General features: G+C 40.9%; 1 protein-coding gene across 1 annotated transcript; it reads right to left on the reverse strand.

The window, feature by feature from the left end:
• Positions 1-1,521: 1,521 nt before the first annotated feature.
• Positions 1,522-20,206, reverse strand: LOC139719000 (uncharacterized). The gene is made up of 14 exons (XM_071630440.1): positions 20,076-20,206; positions 17,915-17,952; positions 17,392-17,474; positions 16,649-16,746; positions 15,651-15,865; positions 15,063-15,272; positions 11,723-13,926; positions 9,787-9,882; positions 8,957-9,199; positions 7,692-7,889; positions 5,736-5,864; positions 4,569-4,682; positions 2,326-2,478; positions 1,522-1,665 (listed from the first exon to the last, which is right to left on the reverse strand). Exons 1-14 carry the CDS (start codon positions 20,097-20,099, stop codon positions 1,592-1,594), a joined length of 3,879 nt encoding a protein of 1,292 aa, XP_071486541.1. The 5' UTR covers positions 20,100-20,206; the 3' UTR covers positions 1,522-1,591.
• Positions 20,207-21,221: the final 1,015 nt, after the last annotated feature.

Below are 21,221 nucleotides of genomic sequence, written 5' to 3' on the forward strand. Positions count from 1 at the left end.
AACAAAGTGGCCTACAATGAAGTTATGCACAGTGTAATTACAGGCATGTCTATCAATCTACAGATACACTGTATAATATATGTTACAAATTGATAGCATTTTCCTTTTTTAATACCTCTTCAAACCTTGCAAGTTTATGAAGAAAAAGTCACAGCAAGTTAGTTTCGTAAGTATGAAATGGATGTAAACTGTCATTTAGCACCCTAAGATAAAAAGGAGAATGTAAGTGATAAATCATGCTTGTCTGTTACAATATCAGATTTTCAACAAAAACAAGTTAAAACTCAGATCTCATACCAAGGTTAACTTAGGCAACCATGCTATTTTGCTCATATGGTTATATCTAGTAGCAATACTTATTTACAATAATGTACAGCATATTTACAGTGTTGTAAGAAAACCTCACCCTCCTTATTGAAATCTCAGTATATGCCATGATATGAAATTTTAAACTGACATTTTTCTGCACTTGTCTTCATTTTTCATGACAGATAGTCTTACAGGTCCCTCATAACAGTATCAACCACAATTTCACATGAATGCACTTGTGGACCCAACTGTGCATCTCGGCTCACTCCAAGGCCAATGGCTATAAAGAAAGCATGGTTGTTGTTTTGATACTTACCTTGGTTTGGACACACAAACCCTTTGATATCTACAACATCCCAACTTAAGACCATTCCTGTATCACTTGCTACTTCTAATCTTTTGAATTGTTTATCAAAAAAATCTACATATCCAAAGACTGATCTTACATATAGTAATGGATAGATACGAGTACTGATACTGAAAAAAAAAATGAACAAACAAGCAAACAGACGAACAAACTGTATACAATTGTAAATACCAAAGTAACACAGTTCTTTCAAACTATAGTATTTCCTCATAGTATCATGGCACACCAACTACCAAAAGTATCAGTCAGCAGTTTATGGTAGAATTAAAAATTAAAAAAAGAAAAAAAAAAAAAACCACAAAAGTATATGGTTTTCATTGTGCAGAATTATTCAAAGATGAAAAAATAGCTTTCCACTGCCCTACTGCACAAAGAATTACAGTTGAAACAAAGCATAAAAGAAAGAAAATCAAACTTGTGTGTGCCCGAAGAATGTCACTGCTTGCAAGCTTAAATACATTTGATTTGAAATGCGAATTTGGTACAGCAGAACACACTCAGTTTTGACAACTAGTTACATAATTGACTTGGCAGTGGACTGTGGTGTAAAAAGAAAGTACCATATTATTCTGCATTGTGGCTTAAACACAGTGCATTCCATACACACAAAGTCGTCAAGTTCAAATTTGACCTGTGCTTTTCCCTTCTAAAAACTAAGACAGTCCAAAGATTGATAAAAACAAAGAGTAAGAATGGATGGAGTCGAAGTCTGAAATATTAATTCTATTAAAATTCCCTCGGGGGAACATCTTCAGTCCCAAGATCAGTCCCTCCTTCATTACCGCCAGATAACTGGTCTTGTAGTCAAAGTGCTGGTATCTACTGGCCAGTCTGATGTTCACCTCCTTGCCAGTGGAACTCGTTTTACTCACATGCCATTGAGGGGTCAGGGGTCAGAGGTCATGTGCTATCCACCTATTGACCTTTGTGCTGGAAGAAGGTCAGTTTGGCCTCGTCTCGTCGCAGGTTCTTGATGTTGTAGATGTTACCTGGCACAGAGGTGGAATAAATGAATGAATGATCAGTTGTTATAGGGCAGAGAAAAAGAAGACTCAATGTCAGAAGAATTAATTTTTGAGATGAAGGAAAGCAAGTACACTGTAAAATTAGTCTAACAGGAAGGCCATGGTGACACAATAGGAGACTGAGGGGATTAGGTAATCTCTGTTCATTGGCAATTAGTTGCCAATCGATAAGAAAAGCACCCAAACAGGCCTGCCAATCGGCACACATAGCACAGTTAGGGTTAACGAACTACCAGGTAATAAATTCTCAGACAAGGCATTACACCTTCACTGTTCCTAATCACCAACATACTACAGTGAACTCCAATATAACGAAGTCCTCGGGACGGGCAATTTTCTTTTGTTATGTTGAAATTTCGTTATAACCGAATAAATAAACAATAAAAAAAAACCATAGAGAGGTTAATGTTGCGGCCTAAATTTTTATTTTGTTGCAACCAGAATTTCGCTACAACTGTGTTCGTTATGATGGGAGTGCACTGTACCATGAGCACCTGGCAACGCTACGGTAATAACATGGCAGGGCTCTCATGAAGAGCAGTTACGCTAATGGGGCTACTTTCGGTAAACTAGGGCCATAAAAATGTAATCACTACTGGGCATGGCTAGCCAAATGACCCTTACCTTTGGGCACAAAGAACCAGTCTCCGTTCTGCAGGACGTGAGAGGTCTGGTGGATACTGACCGCAAGCTTGCCCCTGACCACATAGAAGACCATGGTGTCCCTCCGGACAAGCTGTGAGCCCTTCTCCTGGAGTGGTCTGATGGTCAGCACTCCTATAGACCAGAAAATAATGCACAAAATATGTTTTAAAATAGGTTGCAGCATTGCAAACTCCTAAAGACCAATGAATACAAAAAAATACATGAAAATATTCTCAGCAAAAGAGAAACACATTTCAGTGAGAAGATAGGGAAAAAGACAAACACAAGTAATTTTCATGAAGTTTCATGATATCTTTTTCAATCTCCAAAGCAGGTCTTCTTAAATACATGTAAGATGTCAAAAAAATAAATAAATAAACAAGGAAAAGTAGAAATTACGCGGTGCGTAATATATGTCCCCGCCGGAAGTAGCATTTTGTAACAAAATGTGCAATATAGGTAAAAAATCAAGGTCAAAGGTCAAAGAAGTCAAAGGTCAAAATTCTGTGTAGAAGTTTTGAAGCCCTCACCTAGTGCCATCACATAAAGCAAATGGAATCGAAATTGGGTTAGAAATGGCGAAGGAGTAGCATTTTGTAGCCAATGTACAATATAGGTCAAAAATCAAGGTCAAAGGTCAAAGAAGACAAAGGTCAAAATTCTGTGTAGAAGTTTTGAAGCCCTCACCTAGTGCTATCACATAAAGCAAACGGAATCGAAATCGGGTTATAAATGGTGAAGGAGTAGCATTTTGTAGCAAAATGCAGAATATAGGTCAAAAATCAAGGTCAAAGGTCAAAGAAGTCAAAGGTCAAAATTCTGTGTAGAAGTTTTGAAGCCCTCAACTAGTGCCATCATATAAAGCAAACGGAATCGAAATCGGGTTAGAAATGGCGAAGGAGTAGCATTTTGTAGCAAAATGTACAATATAGGTCAAAAATCAAGGTCAAAGGTCAAAGAAGTCAAAGGTCAAAATTCTGTGTAGAAGTTTTGAAGCCCTCACCTAGTGCCATCACATAAAGCAAACGGAATCGAAATCGGGTTAGAAATGGGGAAGGAGTAGCATTTTGTAGCAAATGTACAATATAGGTCAAAGGTCAAGGTCAAAGGTCACAACTGAAATTCTGTGTAGAAGTTTTGAAGCTCCCATGTAGTGCTATCATATAAAGCAAACAGAATCAAAATTGGCTCATAAATGACAGAGAAGTAGCAAATTGAACATTTTGATCACACACGGACGCACACACGGACGGACGCACGGACGGACGCACGGACGCACAGACACACACACGTACGGAGCCCATTTCATAGTCCCCTGCTCGAACTCGTTCGGCGGGGACAAAAATAAACCAATAAATAAAGCAATAAATAAATATATATATGAGCTGTAAAAACACTCGGTAACAGCTCTATGATGAAGACCTAAAAGTATTGACTGGCTCAAGCCAGTGTTTTGTAATGAGCTTTTGATTCTGTCTACTTCCATCATTCGTGTCTACATTCAATCAACAGTACATGGACTTTACTTTGCTGAAAATGGTTGCAGCTCTATTAGACAGGTCCATATGCAACTGATGTCCAAATTCTATATTGCAAAGCATTTCTTTTGTGGGAAAGGAGTGCCAAAGTGAAACATACACCAGAACATTGCTCTTATGACAAATGCTTTGCACCAGAGGTCAATCTATTTGCATGATCCTGTTACAAACTAATAAGGAATATAGTACCTACGAAAAGAAATGACTGAGTTCTGTTTATACCAAAGAGGGAAGGAAAGTTTATAACAAGTTCTGGCGGCATATTTGATGCAAGTCACTCTGTACAGGAAGCCAGTTTAAAAGAGTTACTTCAACAGAACAGTAACGGCTGTCTATGAAGTCAGACTGCATCTCTTCTTTTTTTTTTCAAAATACTTGCACACTATCACTGATAAATTTATTCAAATCCTAATATTCAGAGACAGTATGTAACAAAGTCAGTGGGTTATAAAGTGAATTTAATGTTCTGAAGACTTCACCGTTTTATCGAATTCTAAGGCTAGTCTTCACAGCTATTACTGCTATCTATCTCTAAAAGACTATTTAGCTAAGTTTGCCTTGTTATACTTATTTGTTAAAGTAAGTAACATTGTATAAGATTCTGAAGGTACCATGAAGGAAAGAGCACAGAATTCCAACACTTAGGGATGAAAAAAATTCTTTTATTATGGAGAGTGGTAGTACCTGCAGAGAAAGCCTTTTGTGAAAGAGCCTTGGCTATGGTGATAGGATCACCCTTGTCAGCTGGTAAGCCACTGGGACCAGTAAACTTCAGCATCTTGGACGTGGCTACAGCATCTGTGAGACAACGACATATGACAATTTACTTAATCAAAGCATCACACTTGTACCATTTTTTTTTTTTTTTTGCTCTTATGTCCCTTCCCCACCTCTTCCCAAGAAACAAATAACTATTTGTCTGTGATGTACATATCATTTATATGTGTATGTATCTGGTGCACATCTATGTATGTCTGTGTGTGTTTGTGTTTGTGTTTATATTTGTGTTCCGGAGTGTGTGTGTGTATACGTATGTGTATGTATGCATGAATTATACAACAAAAGCAAACAAAAGCAGCACAGACATTAATGAAATATTTGAGCAAACTTAAAAGATTCAGCTGTATAACTACTTAGTGTCAGTTAGTGATCTTAAAGATACTCAGTCGTGGCGAGTGGTTTGTGCGGCACGGAGACGAACGCAACACGCTGCCTCCCCCATTCTGTATCAAATGTAGTGACCCCCGAATGAGAATAGCGCTGGCTCAATGGGTCAGCGAAAATACGGTAGGCTACAAGAGAGCTCCCTGTGCTTATCTCCTAACCCAAAATGGCTGTCCCGAGAGCTTCCGAATGGACGCACACTCTCAGTGCGCATGCGCACGAAGAGAGGCCAAAAGAGCCACGCGTCTTCTGGCCTCTCTCCTCCAATCACCGCAGCTCGCGGTGACAATATTTGTGTATGATGCGTACACACACACGCACACACACACACAAACACACACACACGCCGCAGCGTCTTCTGGCCTCTCTCCTCCAATCACCGCAGCTCGCGGTGACAATGTTTGTGTATGATGCGTACACACACACGCACACACACACACACTTGTCTCAGTGGTAGCATTGTCCCACACGTTTATGGATATAGCACCGAGTCTGCCATTGCGCAATTGCACGCACAAACTTCGGTCGTTCGGAGTTTACGTACCATTAGGGATGGCGATCGGCTGCCTTTAAATGGCACCTCAAAGATATTGTAAAATGGTTTACTGATGTGATTCCATGTACATATAAGAATATTGCTACTTCATAGTTATACGTCTGTTGGGAGTCTCAACGACCAGTGGTTACCTATGACAACTTCCTCGTCGCTCTCTGGGTTGACCACCGTCACGCTGGGGTTGGTGATGGGCTCCGTCCCAGGGGGTGGGGAGCTGTGGAGGGAGATGTTTGCTGGGGTCAAGGGAAGCTGCCCCTTCACTGAAAGAGTCAAGATCGAAAATTCAAAGAATCAATTCAAAAGAACAGAGATTTCTCATCGAAGCAAAATAAATCCTGGAACTGTAGTTAAAGAGGACCTCCACACTAACCCCAAGGAACATTTTTTGCTTGTCTGTCTTTGCTTTCAAAACACATGACCTGGAACTATCTACATGCAGCACGGCTGCATATTTGTGTCAAGAAAACCAAGAAATAATTGTAGGTGCTTACAGAACTGATCAAGTATATAAATTCCGTGCAAGACTTTCTTCTGTTTGCGTATTGTAAGAATAGACACACATTTAGTGCTCAACTGCTTCTAAATTAATGGATCCACTGTTTCAAAAATAGTGGAACATTGGTGGCTGACGGGCACACTGTCTGTTTATAGATTTCTTTTGTTTGCGGTTAAGCACGTGGTCTCTTCAATTAGGCCTGAGAGAAGCACTAGCAAAGTACAGTTGAACCTCTCTTATCCGGCCTCCCTTTATCCGGATCTCTCTATTATATGGACTCAATCTCGCCATGACATGCCGTCAAACCCCCGTTTGAGGCGAGACCCCATCACCAAGCGAAGCTGATGGCGTGCTATACCCCCCTAACGATTCCTTGTTTGAGAGTTGGGAGTAGGAGGGCTAAATAACTTTCTACTCAGGTGTGGCAAACCTAGAGGCCAAGCCAGGGTTTAATGACTGCAACAGCTGTCATATTACGTAAGAGCATGATAAGGATATCTACCTGTGGCAGACCATTCAAAGTGCACTCAATTTTCTCTATTCTTTCTCAAGTTTTAGATTTTATATTCTATTGAGAAATTCTATAGTCATCCGTTTTGAATTTCGAACGAAAAAATTTGACCCATAAATAACTAAATACAGGAATAAGAAGGAGAGCATTGTAGAAGTTTGTCGACACACACACGCACCATGGAGCGACATGGCCCATGCCAAAACCAAAACAATCTCCTCTTCTCGCGGGTGCCCCCCCCCCCCCCCCCCCACTCCCTGTGGCGGTGACTGATGCTTAGATTAGGCCAGGGTCAAGAAACAGGTGTTTTATATCTTTGGTTTTTAAGTCCTTGATTGCCAAGATATACACTGGCATTGTCTACAGGGGTGTAGCTTCTTCAAACGAGAGATTTGCCTCATGATTTTTTTTTTTGAAATAATTACGGGAGGAAAGGGGGATTCCAAACTCCTTGAGATTTCCCACACAAACACTGTCACATGAATTACATATTACTTCCAACATGATTAACATACATCACATCAAATTTCTTCCAAATATTGCTTACCTTCAGACATTTTAACATCCCCAAACATCCCCAAATCATCGCAAGAACATGGACAGATTATGCGCTTGAGTCCTCTCTTATCGCACTGCCACATATAGGTCCATACACAGCCGTCGATATGACTAGATAGACATGCATTGTTTTGAGTCATTGGCTGAGCAACGAATGATATTGAACACTCAAAATTTTGAAGCGTAGCTTCGTCGACTCGTACTGTTTATTTTCAAGATCTACTCGATACATTTCTTAATAATTATTTAGGTAAATCATCCCAAGAATTTAAAAGAAATGATTTCATTCTTGCAAACACAAACCTCTATTTTGGGGTCTGTTACTGAGTGTAACAATGAAAAGGTTGCAGTATACACATTACTACATGTGGTACTACAATGGGCTACATCAGTACATGTGTATGTATAATGTACATGTATAAAGCATTGAGTCTCCCGTATCCGGCCAAATCCCTTATCCGGATGTGCCCCGGTCCCGACTTGTCCGGATACGAGAGATTCAACTGTAGATGGCATCTTTACCTCTCCCAGTTTTGGCTTGCTTTGATGGTCCACCTCCTCGACTATTAAAAGACTTCTCTTCAGGAGACAGGACACCAGACAGGGCAAACCCGCCAGACTTCCGTCGCTCGTAGAGGGGCCGCTCGTTGCGCCAGTACTCTAGAGGGCGTACTCTGTGGCGCTTGGTACGCCGCAATCCCCTCTCTGGTTCAGGAGCAACTGTGAATGATACCAAGAGTGAGACAATGGCACTATGATTAATGAACTTCTCAGATTCAGCTACTTTGACGCAAAGAATTCACAAAGCAATTTGAAACTGCGATGCTACAACCTTACCAGTGAATATATTTCAGCTAAACCATTACTAGCATGCCAGTCATTCATGATGTAAATCTCTGAATGTTGCTGGCACACATTCTCCTGACATTCACAGAGACATTTTGTGGTATTGATGTGTCTACAGAAAATGGTAAAATACTTCTCACTGTCAAATTTCAGTTCATGGTTAAAAATGCAGTCATCATCATCATCATGGACTGCACATGCCTAGACCCAATATGTTTTAATCACATTAGAGTGAGATTGGACGGACAAAATACGACCGGTCTGGGGTCAAAAGATCCTATCTTTTCTCAAAACCTTGAGGCCTATTTGACCAGGGTTTGACACGCTATCTGTACAAGTACGTGATTAAGCACACAAGACTTCCTCGCAATGGGTCAGTGATTAATCCATGGCTGATAAAAATTGTAAAGAAGCTTGGTGTAATTAGCTTTCTCAATGATATTGCAAGAGCCAAGTTTCACACTATATAGTCATGAAGCACATGTAAAAGACACAGATATTGACATTATACTCTTACTTTGAGAAAGATACAGAAGTTTTCTATCAGAGAAGACCACACAATAAGTTCCTTCACCCTCCAGCCACAGTCTTGTCTCCTTCCCTGGAGATAATGAAGTGATTCTTTCTGTGCAAAGAATTCTTCACTTTCTCAAAACCACACCGTAACCCTCTCAACTCTTCCCATTGTTTCTATCAAACCTCTGCCATCATCCATCATAAGTCCAGCTTAAGTCCATCGTCAGATAGAGCAAAATTAACCCTTTACAGTGATTCCTCACTTGTAACAAAACTTTGAGTTATGATTACAAAAGTTAGCATGGTTTTTCTCTTTTTTTTTTTATGGCAGCTATCATCGCAAATATCTCAGCTGAAGAAGAATGGAATTAACTCATTTAGCAATCGAACATTTCATAATCACCACCACAAGACTCATGACTTACTGATGTAGGCCTTGCTCACTGGTTTCTCCGTGTACAGCAGAGAGTGCTTCCTGTCTCTCTCCAGCTTCTTCCTCTTTGATTTGCCCTTCTTGAGAATGGAGTTTGAGAGTGGCTTGGCCAGGGTCTGGGGAGCAATCGAAGGGGCGGCTGGTGTGAAGCTTCTATGGGAGTCCTGCTTCGGTGCCCTGCCGTTGTCGTAGGAGTCCAAGAAGTCCAGGACGACATCAACGGCTTGGTCTTCAGCTGAAACCAAACAAGTAAAATTCATTATTGAAGCTGAATAAACCACACATACATCCGTCCATCATTATCATACACAAAGACATCCAGAGAAAATAATCAAATTAAGTGTGGTTTTGAATTGTTCAACTAAAATGACCATAATGACATACCCCAAGTGATAAATGAATACATAGCTATCAAATGCAATTGCTTAAATTGTACCACATAAGACTAGTAAAGGAGTACTACATGTACAACTGGTTTAGAGGTAGTCATATTTTACACAAGTAGAGCACCTTTCAAAGATATTTAATTTGAAACACTGTAAAATATGCATGTCTAGAATGTATCAGGGCAATTACCCCCAGGGACAATTACACCCCCCCCCCCCCCCCCCCCCCCCCCGGCTCAACATACTGGTTAGTGATAAGGTTAGAGTAAGGATTAGTTAGGACTAGGGTTAGGTTTAGGGTCGGATTTGGGGTTAGGGTTAGGATTAGGTTCAGGATCAGGATTAGGGTTAGGATCAGGGGAAGGGTCTGGGGTAATTGTCCAGGGGGTAATTACCCTAGACCCATCTAGAAAAATATCTTTGTATACAAACTTACCACTACTTTTCTCATCTGAAGAGTCCCCTTGCTTCTCTTGGCTTGCTGTCGTTGAACCTGATTTCCTGCGTTTCTGTGCTTTCTTCCGAGCCTTGCCTGTAGGTGAACAAATGGCTGGTTCAACTTTACACATTCAAATGCATGCCATAACCAAATGAAATACTGTATAGGCTACATATTTCGCGGGGGTTTTATTTTCGCGAATTTCGCGAGTCGGGAGCTATTCGCGAAATTAACAACACGCGAAATTATTACCTTCCAAAATGAATCCCTTGCCTTGATGATACGAACATTTCAGTACTAGTATACCATGTCACGGCTTACCGAACAGACAATACTGGCTAAGCTTGTTTACGCACGTCCACGTCTACTTACGAATATTGTAGAGAGCAATCCATTATCGCAGGGGGACCACTCGTCAGAAATCTAATGCGATGGACTTAACCACTTCAAAAATATTGAATTCTAACTTACTAGTTCGCAGAGTTTGCTAAGTTTTTTTCATGCAGCGTATAACTAGTATCATTCTTATTTGCTAGTAAGTTGAAAATTTACACTTTCTTTGCCACTTCATATTTTCTCTGGTCCCTCAATCGCGAATTTAACCACTCGCAAAAATGTGTGACAGCGGCAATTCGCGAAAATTTATGTACGCGAAAATTATAGCGTATACAGTAAAGCAAGATAAGTAATAGTCTATCTTAACATGGTGACAATGACTGCTAACATCCTCATCCAGTGCATCTGCACTCATGGGATGAATGTGCAAAATAAAGTGGTCCCCCCCCCCCCATAAAAAAGAAGAGCTTTGTTTGCATTGTTCGATTCATACTGGAGATGATGAAACTGCACATTAATTGCCTCTGTTATTTATATTCTATATATGTCATACTCCAATGTAATGACCCACACATCAATGCTCAAGCTCACTTCTCTTGCAATTAAACTGATGCTAGTTTGGAAACTTTGAATTTATAGACACTATTGAGAATGATTACAGGAACTGAGAGTTGAAATGTTTTGCTCTTGGACAAAAAAAAAGAAGAAGAAATTACCTAACCGCTGGACAGATGCCCCTTCTAATTGTAAATATTGCAACATTAAATCAATTTTTTAAAAATTTTCTATTTACCCTAGGATGTAAAATCAGGATGTTAGAATATTGCAAGTTTTTGCACACATGCATAATATTGCTGGAGAGTCTGTTGTACAGAACGACCATCATGACAAACCTAACGCCTGGCCAGCTAGCAGCACATTGCTCACAGATTGAAGGAGTGGAAATCTATCTATGACATTTCTGCAATGAGCGTTCTCAAGGTAAAATGTTGCACAAATGTCACACACACAATGTTAGAAAAAAATCACACTCAGGTTTCTGATTTTTTGCTGATGTTTTGGGCAGCATTCTATACGGTTGCCAAACAACTTTCACCCAAATGCCAAGATTGTACAATGGCAGTGTGATTGGCCCTGTGTGGCAAATTTTTCATGTATCCTAAAAGACACTGATGGTCAGTTTGGAAGACAGCCAGTTCTTACACACATGTATCAAAGCTTAATCAAATTTTCACAATTTTCATCATTTTTTAATTCATCTTTTTTGGGGGGGGGTTTTACCAAAAGACTACAATTTCACCCCCCCCCCCCCCATACACACACTCATTTGAAAAGAGAAACACATCACATTTCGACAAAGACATAATCCAGGTGGTGACATGACATTTGTTCCTACTGTGATTGCTCTGGTCTTATTTTTCTCCAAGGACTCAGGGTTAGGGTTGGGATTGCAATAGGGTTTTAGGTTAAGTTTGATGTGAGGATTAGGGTTAGGATTATGTTTGTGGGTAGAATTTATGTCTGGCTTAGTGTGCAGATATTTCATGGGAGCAATTGTCGCAGGAGCATATGCCAAGGAACCAATCAAGGTACACACCTGAGCTTGGGTTTGTCCTCTCGCTTGGAGATTTTCTCTTCCTAAGCTGTCCCTTATTCCCTGCCAAACTTGTTTCATTTTCAGACTCATCCGTGGTAGAACTTCCTTTTTCCTGCTCCTGATCTGCAGAGTTGCTTTCACTCTCAGATCCTGTCGTCTCGGTCGTTGAAGTGTCTGCCCTCCTGCCACGCTTGGATCCCTTTCTTGATCGCCTGGCTTTCGTCCCGTCGGTGTCCGTGTCCTCCTGCTGCTCTTGCCTTGCAGAGGTTGAAGAGGCTTGGCGCTGCTTCTTGTGGTGAGGGGTGCTCCGCCTACGGTTGTGCGCCACTCCTGGTGTCCGGGGGATCTCCATCCCTGCTCTTCCATCATCCTCACTGCTCTCTATCTGATGGATGCTGACGTCTCCCTCTACAGAAATCATGTCCTTGGTTGTGAAGTGCACACTGCTCCGTCGCCTGGATCTTGATGTCGTTTTTGTGGATTCTGCCTTGCCTGCACTGATACTGACTTCTTCTCTGCTGACAATGTTTTCTTCTACTTCCACTTCCTGCAGCTTGCTCTTTCTCCTTTTAGATGTATTTTTTGTGGTGTTTTGGTGACTTTCAATTTCCTTTGTTTCTTCAGATTTGGAGTCATCCTGCTCTGAAGAGTTGGTGGAAGCCTCGTTGCTACTTCCTGAGGCCTCTGACTTTTGTCTGCGTCTCTGTCTCTTCCTCTGCTTGCCATTGGAGCCGTCTTTAGGTGCCTCATCGGAGGATCTCTTCGAACCCCTTCCCTGCACATCATCCCCGTCGCTACTTTGGGAACCTTTGCGGTCTTTTCGGCGAGGCTTCTGCGTCTTCTTCTCCGCAACCTCCATTTCCTCTTCTCCTGCAGTAGCTACAGATCTCTCCTGCTCGTCTATCTTTGGAGCATCCTGTTTCTGAGATTTTCCTTTCCTTGACTTTCTGTTCCGAGCGCCTTTCTGCTTCTCATCACGTCTGCTTCCCTGGTCAATTTTTCCCTTTTTCTTTGACTTGTCTTCCGGAGCAGCGATATGTTTATCATCACTGCCACTCACCACTCCCCACTCTTGGACCTCAACATCGCCAATCTCAAAGTCATTGTCATCATCATCATCATCAAGGACCACTTCTGTTGTCTTCCCCACCTGCAGTGAAAGGAAAATACCACCACCATCCTCAGTGGCATCTATCGAATCTGGGAGACCATTATCTTGCTTGCCTTGCTTTTGAGTGACTGAGAGTCCCCTTCCTTTCATGCTTCTAGATGATTTTCTTGAGGCATGTATGTCCTCGTCAATTTCCTTGGCTTCCTCAATCCTCTTATCCTCTCCTTCCTTGACATCCCCAGGATTATGGCTTCCTTCCTCGTTGGCATCTGTGACTTCCTGTGTTGTCTCGGCGTTGAGTTCCTCCTCGGAACTTTTGTCTGCATCATCAGCATCTGCCCTGTGGGTCTCATCTTCTTGAGATGATGTAGGCTCTAATTCATCGCCTTCCTCCTCTTGTACTTCTTCTCTCTTATTTCTCTCACTGACTGAGTGTTCACTGTCTTCACTTTCATTGTTCTCTGCCTCACGTCGTCCTTCTTTTTCTTTCATTTCTGTTGGCAGGGCAGCACTCCTGCTTGCTTTCGAAGCTCGACAATTGCGCAGCTCAACCTCATCCTCCTTGCTTGACAGTCCTGCGTTGGCATTCCTTGTGGAGTACCTCTTGCTTTTCCTCCTTCCTTCTCCTCCTTCTTCTCCTCCTCCTGTGTTGTGCATCTCTCTGCTGGTAGACACCTGGGGCTTGTCTTCATCATTTTTACTTGCAGAGGACTTGGAGGAAGCCTCTGTATCCTGCCTCACAGCAGCCTTTCCTCGAGTTGACTGCCTCTTGCTCCTCCGTCTTTCCGCATCATTGGACTGCTTGGGTTGGCCACGAGTTGGAGCATCTTTGTCTTCTTCATTTTTCCCATCAGATGACCTGTCCCCAGGCTGTGCACCGCGGGAATGATTCATCAGAGCTTGTCTGGTAAGCCTTCGCTTTGGCACCTGCTCATCAGCAGACATCTCAGCATCACCTTCAGACAATGTGGCTGCTTTGACTTCTCCATCTTTTTTATCGTCTGGTAATTCCCTAGGCTCAGTAGGTTCCTCTTGTAAAGGAGGCAGAGTACTGTTGTTATGCTGGCTGTGAACTCCACTTTGGGAAGAGCTACTACAAATGGAAAAAAAAAGAAAAGGGACATTTGCTGATATTTTTGTTTTTGACTATATTTCATTATAATGACATCAAGAGTTTACAAGAATGTGCATATCAAGACTGCTGACCATCTCAAAAGATTTAATCTTGAGTCGGTTACTCTTCAACATTTTTCACTCATAACTTTCAAGATGAGATTCTCTCTAAGTAAATTTGTCAGAAGAAATTGATTGTTTATACGTGATCTAAAACAGAATAAAAGAGGCAAAACGGATCAGACAGATTTAAGATTTGTACATCATGATAAAGTAACACTATAAAACCTTGGCCACATCAGTCTCTTCACAGCCCTGGATGCATACAGAAGAGGGTTCACCTTTTACTTAACAGCTCAAGGATTCTTGCAATTAATGTTTTGTATATTCACAGCTATGGCATAAATACATGACCAGCAATTAACTACAGGTATCTCATTACAATATGAACATCACAGAGGCTTATAAAGTCACACTTTACAACATCGTGAGCATTATATCACTAAGTAGTGGGAGAGACAACGTTTGTTTTGTGTTTGTTTGCATCACTTCATTAATAGCAAAATAAACCAGCTAAATGTTTGATTCTATCTTATTGCCTGCCTAAGTCATATTGCCAGCAAGTAGGTTGAGTTTGAACCCTGACGATCTTACTCTCGACTACACAAAACAAGTCAGTAACACTTGGAAATACACTTCAGCTCAAATGGCCCACATGTCTTAATCTGGCCATCGTGTAACATGACTCTTTTCATAGTCACATCATCTTAAAAATTGTTGCTTGAAGACTACATGCAATCAGAGAACACTTCCGGCATTGAAACACTGTAAAGGTCTTCCAGGAGCCCTTTGAACTGACACTTACAAACTCATTTTTGGCAAAGACATCAGAAATCTGATGAGTATACACCACCTCTCAGATATTCCTCAAGCATTAGATATAGAAATAAGAAATACCACAAAGGACTCCATTTTTACATTCACAGGCGCTAAGCTGAGTAAACTAGTTATTGTGGCCACAGCAGCTGCAGATTCCCTCTCATTTTCTTGGGTTTGATATGGGGGTTGTGACCATCAGATCTTATGACCCTTGAGGAAGTGATCTTTCACACTCACCCTTTGAACTCCTCAGGTGCATCTTCATCGCCCTTTGCATTTGCTCCCCTTTCCTCATCTTCGCTGGAATCTGATTGGCTGTCAGGGGCTCTGATGGTGCCCTCGCTTGACGCACTGCTCTCCTGGCTTGCTCCAACATCTGTCCTCTCATCTTCTGTGCTAACGGCCTCATCTGATTGGCTGCTTCCTTCCCGGCCTGAGAAACTCAATCTGTATTTTACAAACGTGATTTTGTGAGGTGGCACTTGTTTGAAAGAATGTTTCATTGAAACAAACTTGCATAGATAGCCCTACACCATTCAATCCTTTGGAAAATGCTCGTCTTGACGAAGGCACAGTAGCATGGATATTGTATTATGCAATTCAATAGTGATAACAAATTCTCACGAGAGCCATTAAAAAAGACAATGTACAGTCAATGCAGTCAAATATCTGAAAAATTGTTGATGATATTAGAGGATCAGCGAAGTTACTTCTGCAAGCAATGACTGGTTACTGCACTCAATCTCTTGCATGAAACAATACAAACTTTATCATGCTTTTCTCTGAATGGCTATTCTCTCAGACAGTTGTTAGGGTCAAACTGACCTTTTCTTGGTCTTGAATTTACAGATGGCTGATGAGGGCTCCAAACTATTTGCTGGACCCTTGATCACACTGCCTGTGATGTCCGCATCGTCGACCGATTCATCCTCAGCTGTCTCCACCGCATCGGCGCCGGTCTTGTCCCCCTCGAGATGGCTCTGCTCTCGTTCGCTGCTCGTTACTTGAGGCGAGAAGGAGGGCATGGACTTCAGTGAGCTCTGCAGCGGGACAGAAACAGCAAGCAGCCCAGATAAGCACAATCACCACAGATTGAAATCAAAGGAGGCCATGTTTGATGGATCTAGGAGATACTATGCTCTGGCAGGAAATCTCACAACTCACATACTGTTACATACTAGGTACTGCCCCATCACTTACATAAAAGTCTGATTCATTGAGTGACTGTTACAGACAGCCTCCAGCTAGAGGGCAAACTTCTTTACGCCTCATCATCAACATGTTGTGGGTTGCTAGCAACACAAAGATGGTCTAAGCGGAATCACAATGCGCACATTAAACAACTGAATTTTGGATATAAAAATGCTGGTCCACATTATTGAACATTCTGAAATTTGTGTGAAGACATGTGAAATTATTCATGACAACAATGACAACCACATGATGAATTTAGTCATAAGAAAGACAGCAAATTTAAAACAGGTAATCGTATGTTCCATGATAACAGAACAAATTATGAACTATAGATCCAGAAGTGAAAGCATTTCATGGAGGGCAGTATCAATTGTCGACATTGCACTTGTTGATTATACAAGCCTTTGTGGATGTGGGAAAGAAACAGTTTGGCAGCCTGGGGGTGTTTCAAAAAGAATCAAATAAGTCGATCTTAAAACTAAAGATTAATAAGCCATTATCGTTCTGTTCAGTTTTATCAGCTTTTCAGCATCCACTTCAAATTGTTATCAAAATTTACAGAAAAAATTCCTTTGCTACTAGACAATAGATTCCTTTTGAACATCAATGGCCTCACAGCTAGGACTGACCTTTCTCCTGGGGGTGGGCCTGGCATTACCCTGGTTAGCTACCCTTGACAGGTTTTCCTTGTTGTCCGCCAGAGTGGCATTTAGAGTGGCATCATTCTCTGTATAGAATACAGTATAGCAGAATATCATGGATAAGAAATGACACGTGTGTCAAACAAATGCAAATACGGAAACTCTCAAGAAGGTCTACAAACTTTCTGGTAAGCTGCAATGGAATTCCTGCAATTTGATCCCATTTTTGTCAAGATGTTTCAGCCACTGCAAGTCCAACTGTCTTTGTTAATCTACCTCAGTAGGATGAGCTATAAAGAGAAGTGTTTGTTGATTGTTGGATGTCTTGAAGATTGTTAGAAGTGAGGAAGAAGTACCAATAGTGGACTTTGCACAGAAGCACAGATCTATTGTGCAGACGAAGGAAAACATGAAGTGTGGAAAGCTGTACTTCACACCCTCAACTACACTACAAGATGTATCATGGTTTGAAATGAGTTAAAGACAACTTATAATTTGAAAAGACCTAGGAGGTGGGATACCCCTCCATGAACAGAATATGTTAAAAGATATAACTTGAATCGATGTATCAGCTCTATAAAAGGCAACAACTATTTTTTTAAGAGGCAATTACTAACATTGTAGGTATTTGCAACACCAAGGTCTAGACAATTTATGTCAACAGTCACCAGTAACTACACATACAGTATCAGTGTATCATGAGCTAAGTTACTACACAACAGCACACTTACCACTCTCTGACCAGTAGTCATCAAAGTTGTCAAATCCATCACTGTCCTTCCTGACATTTTTCTTCAATTGAATTCCTGTTCGCCTGAATGTTGAAACAAGAAAAAAATAAAAAATAAATCATGGAATATTCAAGAAAGCAATCAAGAGTTACATGGATGAGTAAACTACATAATGAAATTTAAATCCAAGACAACATTTACTGGAACTGAAATCTCTACCATCTGGTAAACATTTAACTGTGAAGTCATTCATGCTAGCAATGAAAAGCAAAGCAGCACAACTAAGGGCAGCTGCCCATGAACATAACGCTACTTTGTCTGAGTAGCAGTGAATTTAGCACTTATCAAGTTGACGCATGTAGCATTTGAGCTTGGAGTATGACTCTAATAAGTTGTCGTAACCAAAGTGACTTGGCTTGTTAGAAAACTAACCAGACAATTAATGAAAAATCAAACAAAAATGTATGCATAAAAGGAAACTTTCAAGCACATAATGAAAAGATGTAGAAGCTATGAGTTTTACCTGCCAATGCCTTCTTGGTAGAATGGATTCACAAACACCTATGAAATAAAAACAAGAACAGATTATGTTAGCAAATGACTGAACTATTTTTCTTTTTAATGCAACACAGACATATTATGAATTGTAAGGAGGAAGTAGATGATCATTCATAATATTAAATATATCAAATTGTTCATTTACATGTAAGTTATCTTAATTTCCTGAGCAGGAAATGAAGATACAATAAAGCACTTCATTTCCTCTCTCAAGGGAGTGATAGCCCATAATATCAGGTATAAGAAAAACCTACCCAATTCAATGATTGATGGGCTGGGAACAGAAAATTATGTTTACTAATAATATAGAAGAAGTCTCTGAACTCAACAGACGGTCATAATGAGTTCTCAAAATGCTACGTTTACACCATGTTCCCAGCGGCCATGGCAGCCCTGTTTGCAATTAACATAATGCACCGTGGATAGATGAGATATTCTCCTGTTTTTCCCCTTCCGTGTTCTAACGTTAGTCTTGTTCGTTCCAGTCCTTGCTTAGGTGAACATGTAGCTATCAGATGCCATTCTTAATTAGTTTCTTTAGTTTCTACCCTGGCCCTGGTGAGCATGGGCCATGGTAAGGCTGCCAGCTGAGCTGTGCCTGTGCTGTGGCACAATTCTAACTGTCATTTGTTTAAAATTTTGACCTAGCTAATAATGCCCAATAAGATAGAATTTGACTTCTACCCTAGAGGTCTACTTTGCACTTTGCTTTGATTGAACTCCCTTCTGCCCCTAAATTCCAGGATTGGTTTCACAGTGGGTGTGGACTGGCATACAACTTTTAATCTATCATGAAAGCATTGGTTGTTTTAAACTTCCTCAGATGTAATTTCTCCAACTGTTCAACGTCTGTGAAGGAAAAGTATTCTATTCAACCCTTGTTCTCCCTCATCTTGATTGTGCTACCGCTGCTTGGGATCCATGCACTAACAAGAATATTTCCTCCATCAAACAAGTTCAAAGACAGGCTGTTTGTTTTGTTACGAACACATATGATACATTGATCAAAATGTTGATAGAGCCAAGAGGGAAGCAAGTGTCACCCAGCTCCTTAATTCGCTCAAATGGAACTCACTCCAACACAGACGGGAAATAAATTACACCGGCTATCCGGTTCTCACAAGACGCTCAGCAAGGAAATCGACATACAGTGTAGCGTAGAAATACTATAGATCTAGATTCTACATCATGATCAAACAGACCATATTTGCCCTAAACCGAATAGAAGTAGGCGGGGACATTTATTCATCAAACCAGTTTGAGGTAGGCCTTCCCACCAATTTATCTAGCAACACAGTCAGACAGATATGTACTGTAGATCTACTGACTAACTAAACTTACAGGAACTCTTTCTTCCCTCGAACCACGCAGCCGCAGCCGTCACAGGGACATGGACCGAATAGCCTTCCTCAATGACAATGTGTAATCTCTCAATTAAACTCAGCCACTTTTAAAGTTTTTAAGACTGCAGTTTCAAAATACGGTAAATTTACCCTAAATTTATTTAGGCCTTCGGTAAATTTACCAGATTGAGCTGAGTCCACCCTCTGCTGGCTCTGCTGCAGCTGCCGCCACCTCCAGGGCCCCGTCTTATAAAGCCTTCAAATCAATCACAAGTCCCCAAATCAATCGCAACTTGCATTGAAGCTCACATAAAACTTGTGATTGATTTCTATCACAAGTCTTTATAAGACAGGCCCCAAGCTCCAGTACCGCTCCATTAACAAACTCCGCTTGGTTTGGCCCGGGTTTGGCTTTTTAGTTTGGGGTCTTTGCTTTTGGAATGGAGGATCACTACCAAGTACCAAGTAACGTTACATAGATGTCTAGGCCTACAAAACTTCTACTAAACATTTAACATCATAATCATAAACGGGCGACTCAAAAAACGCAAGCCAGCACTTCAATTCCAGCAGGCAGAGCGATGAGCCTACGCGCCCACAACGGCCACGGTTCATTGTGCGAAGTTGTACGGGGACGCGTTGGGGTCGGCCGCACTGGGAAGCTGGAGCTGCGTAGCTGCAAACCAAAAGCTGGCCTCGGCCTCGCAAACTGTGCGTCGTTTACATCAGACATGATTTTGCGTTTTGGCTTGACGATAAAAAATGCCATAGAGTATTACTTACACATTTATCCGCTTCCTTTGCCATGGCGGGATATATTCTTTGCGACGTCAACTGGAAGTTTTGGCTTCAAGTAGATCTAATCCTGGTAATTTTCAAAACGTCTCATTGCGTCGTTTGAACTGTCCGCCATTTCTAATCCGGTTGACAACTATATACAAACAAACGATGAGGGCAGCAAACACAAGCTGTGTGCGTGCAACGCGCGCGTATGTGGACCGTAGTGGACGAGAGGGAGGCGCCAGCGGGAGGGGAAAAAAGGGAAATATACCAAGGGATTACTGTCAAGCGTTACATGTATTACAACAACGATAGACAAGGCATATATTTGCTACATACTATAGTATTTTGTCTCATCGACTGTCCACCATCACCGCGGGCTGGTTATGATGGAAAAAAAATATCTACGTGCAAATAAAATGTACCGGCACTCCTCCCTTTTCTATGGGGTTAGGATCCTTCTCCACACTTTCCACAAGTTTCCGGTAAGACTCAGCAATACATTTCTTTTATATTTCCTCACATCCGTTTGCGGAGGGTAAAAAAAGCCCAACTCTAAATTTCGCAAATTTCCAAAGCCTTAGAATTTTCATTGAATAAGGGTTTTCACGTTTTGATAAAACATATAACATACCAACACATTGAAATTGCGGCTGCAGTATTACACTCCATCAATTTGATATCATCTCAATGACATTTCTTTGATTTCACTTACTTCATTTCCAACAAAATCAAATTGCAACAAAACATTTTGAATACACATAATGACACAAAATATATGCAATGAAGGAATATACTGTGAACTGAAATACAATAAAATGTTCTGACTTTTATGACAAATTATTATTATTATTATTATCATTATTATTATTATTATTATTATTATTATTATTATTATTACGATTATTATTATCATTATCATTATTATTATTCATTCGGCAATTCAATATACAATGCAAGCTAACATAAAATATAATACCGAATCAAAGTTGTTAAAAATTGAGGGGACTGCCTAAAAGCACAGGGCTTGGACTTAATTGTAATTTGCGGTCTCCTCGTTAAAATAACTAATTTCTAAACTAGCAAAACAAGGCAAATTGCCTGAGAAAGAAAGAAAAAGGACAAATAGAAATTCTCACACACTCACGA

Source organism: Diadema antillarum, unplaced genomic scaffold (genome assembly GCF_040938485.1).
Source record: "Diadema antillarum isolate AM-2024a unplaced genomic scaffold, OU_Dant_1.0 scf00000103, whole genome shotgun sequence".
Classification (NCBI taxonomy): domain Eukaryota; kingdom Metazoa; phylum Echinodermata; class Echinoidea; order Diadematoida; family Diadematidae; genus Diadema; species Diadema antillarum.

Excerpts from the sequence above, each read along its gene's own strand:
- LOC139719000 (XM_071630440.1), bottom strand. The coding sequence starts at position 20,099 with ATGGCAAAGGAAGCGGATAAATGT. Across the intron at positions 17,475-17,914 it reads TACCAAGAAGGCATTGGCAG|GCGAACAGGAATTCAATTGA; the intron begins GTAAAACTCATA and ends TTCAACATTCAG. Across the intron at positions 15,866-16,648 it reads GGCCCACCCCCAGGAGAAAG|AGCTCACTGAAGTCCATGCC; the intron begins GTCAGTCCTAGC and ends GTCCCGCTGCAG.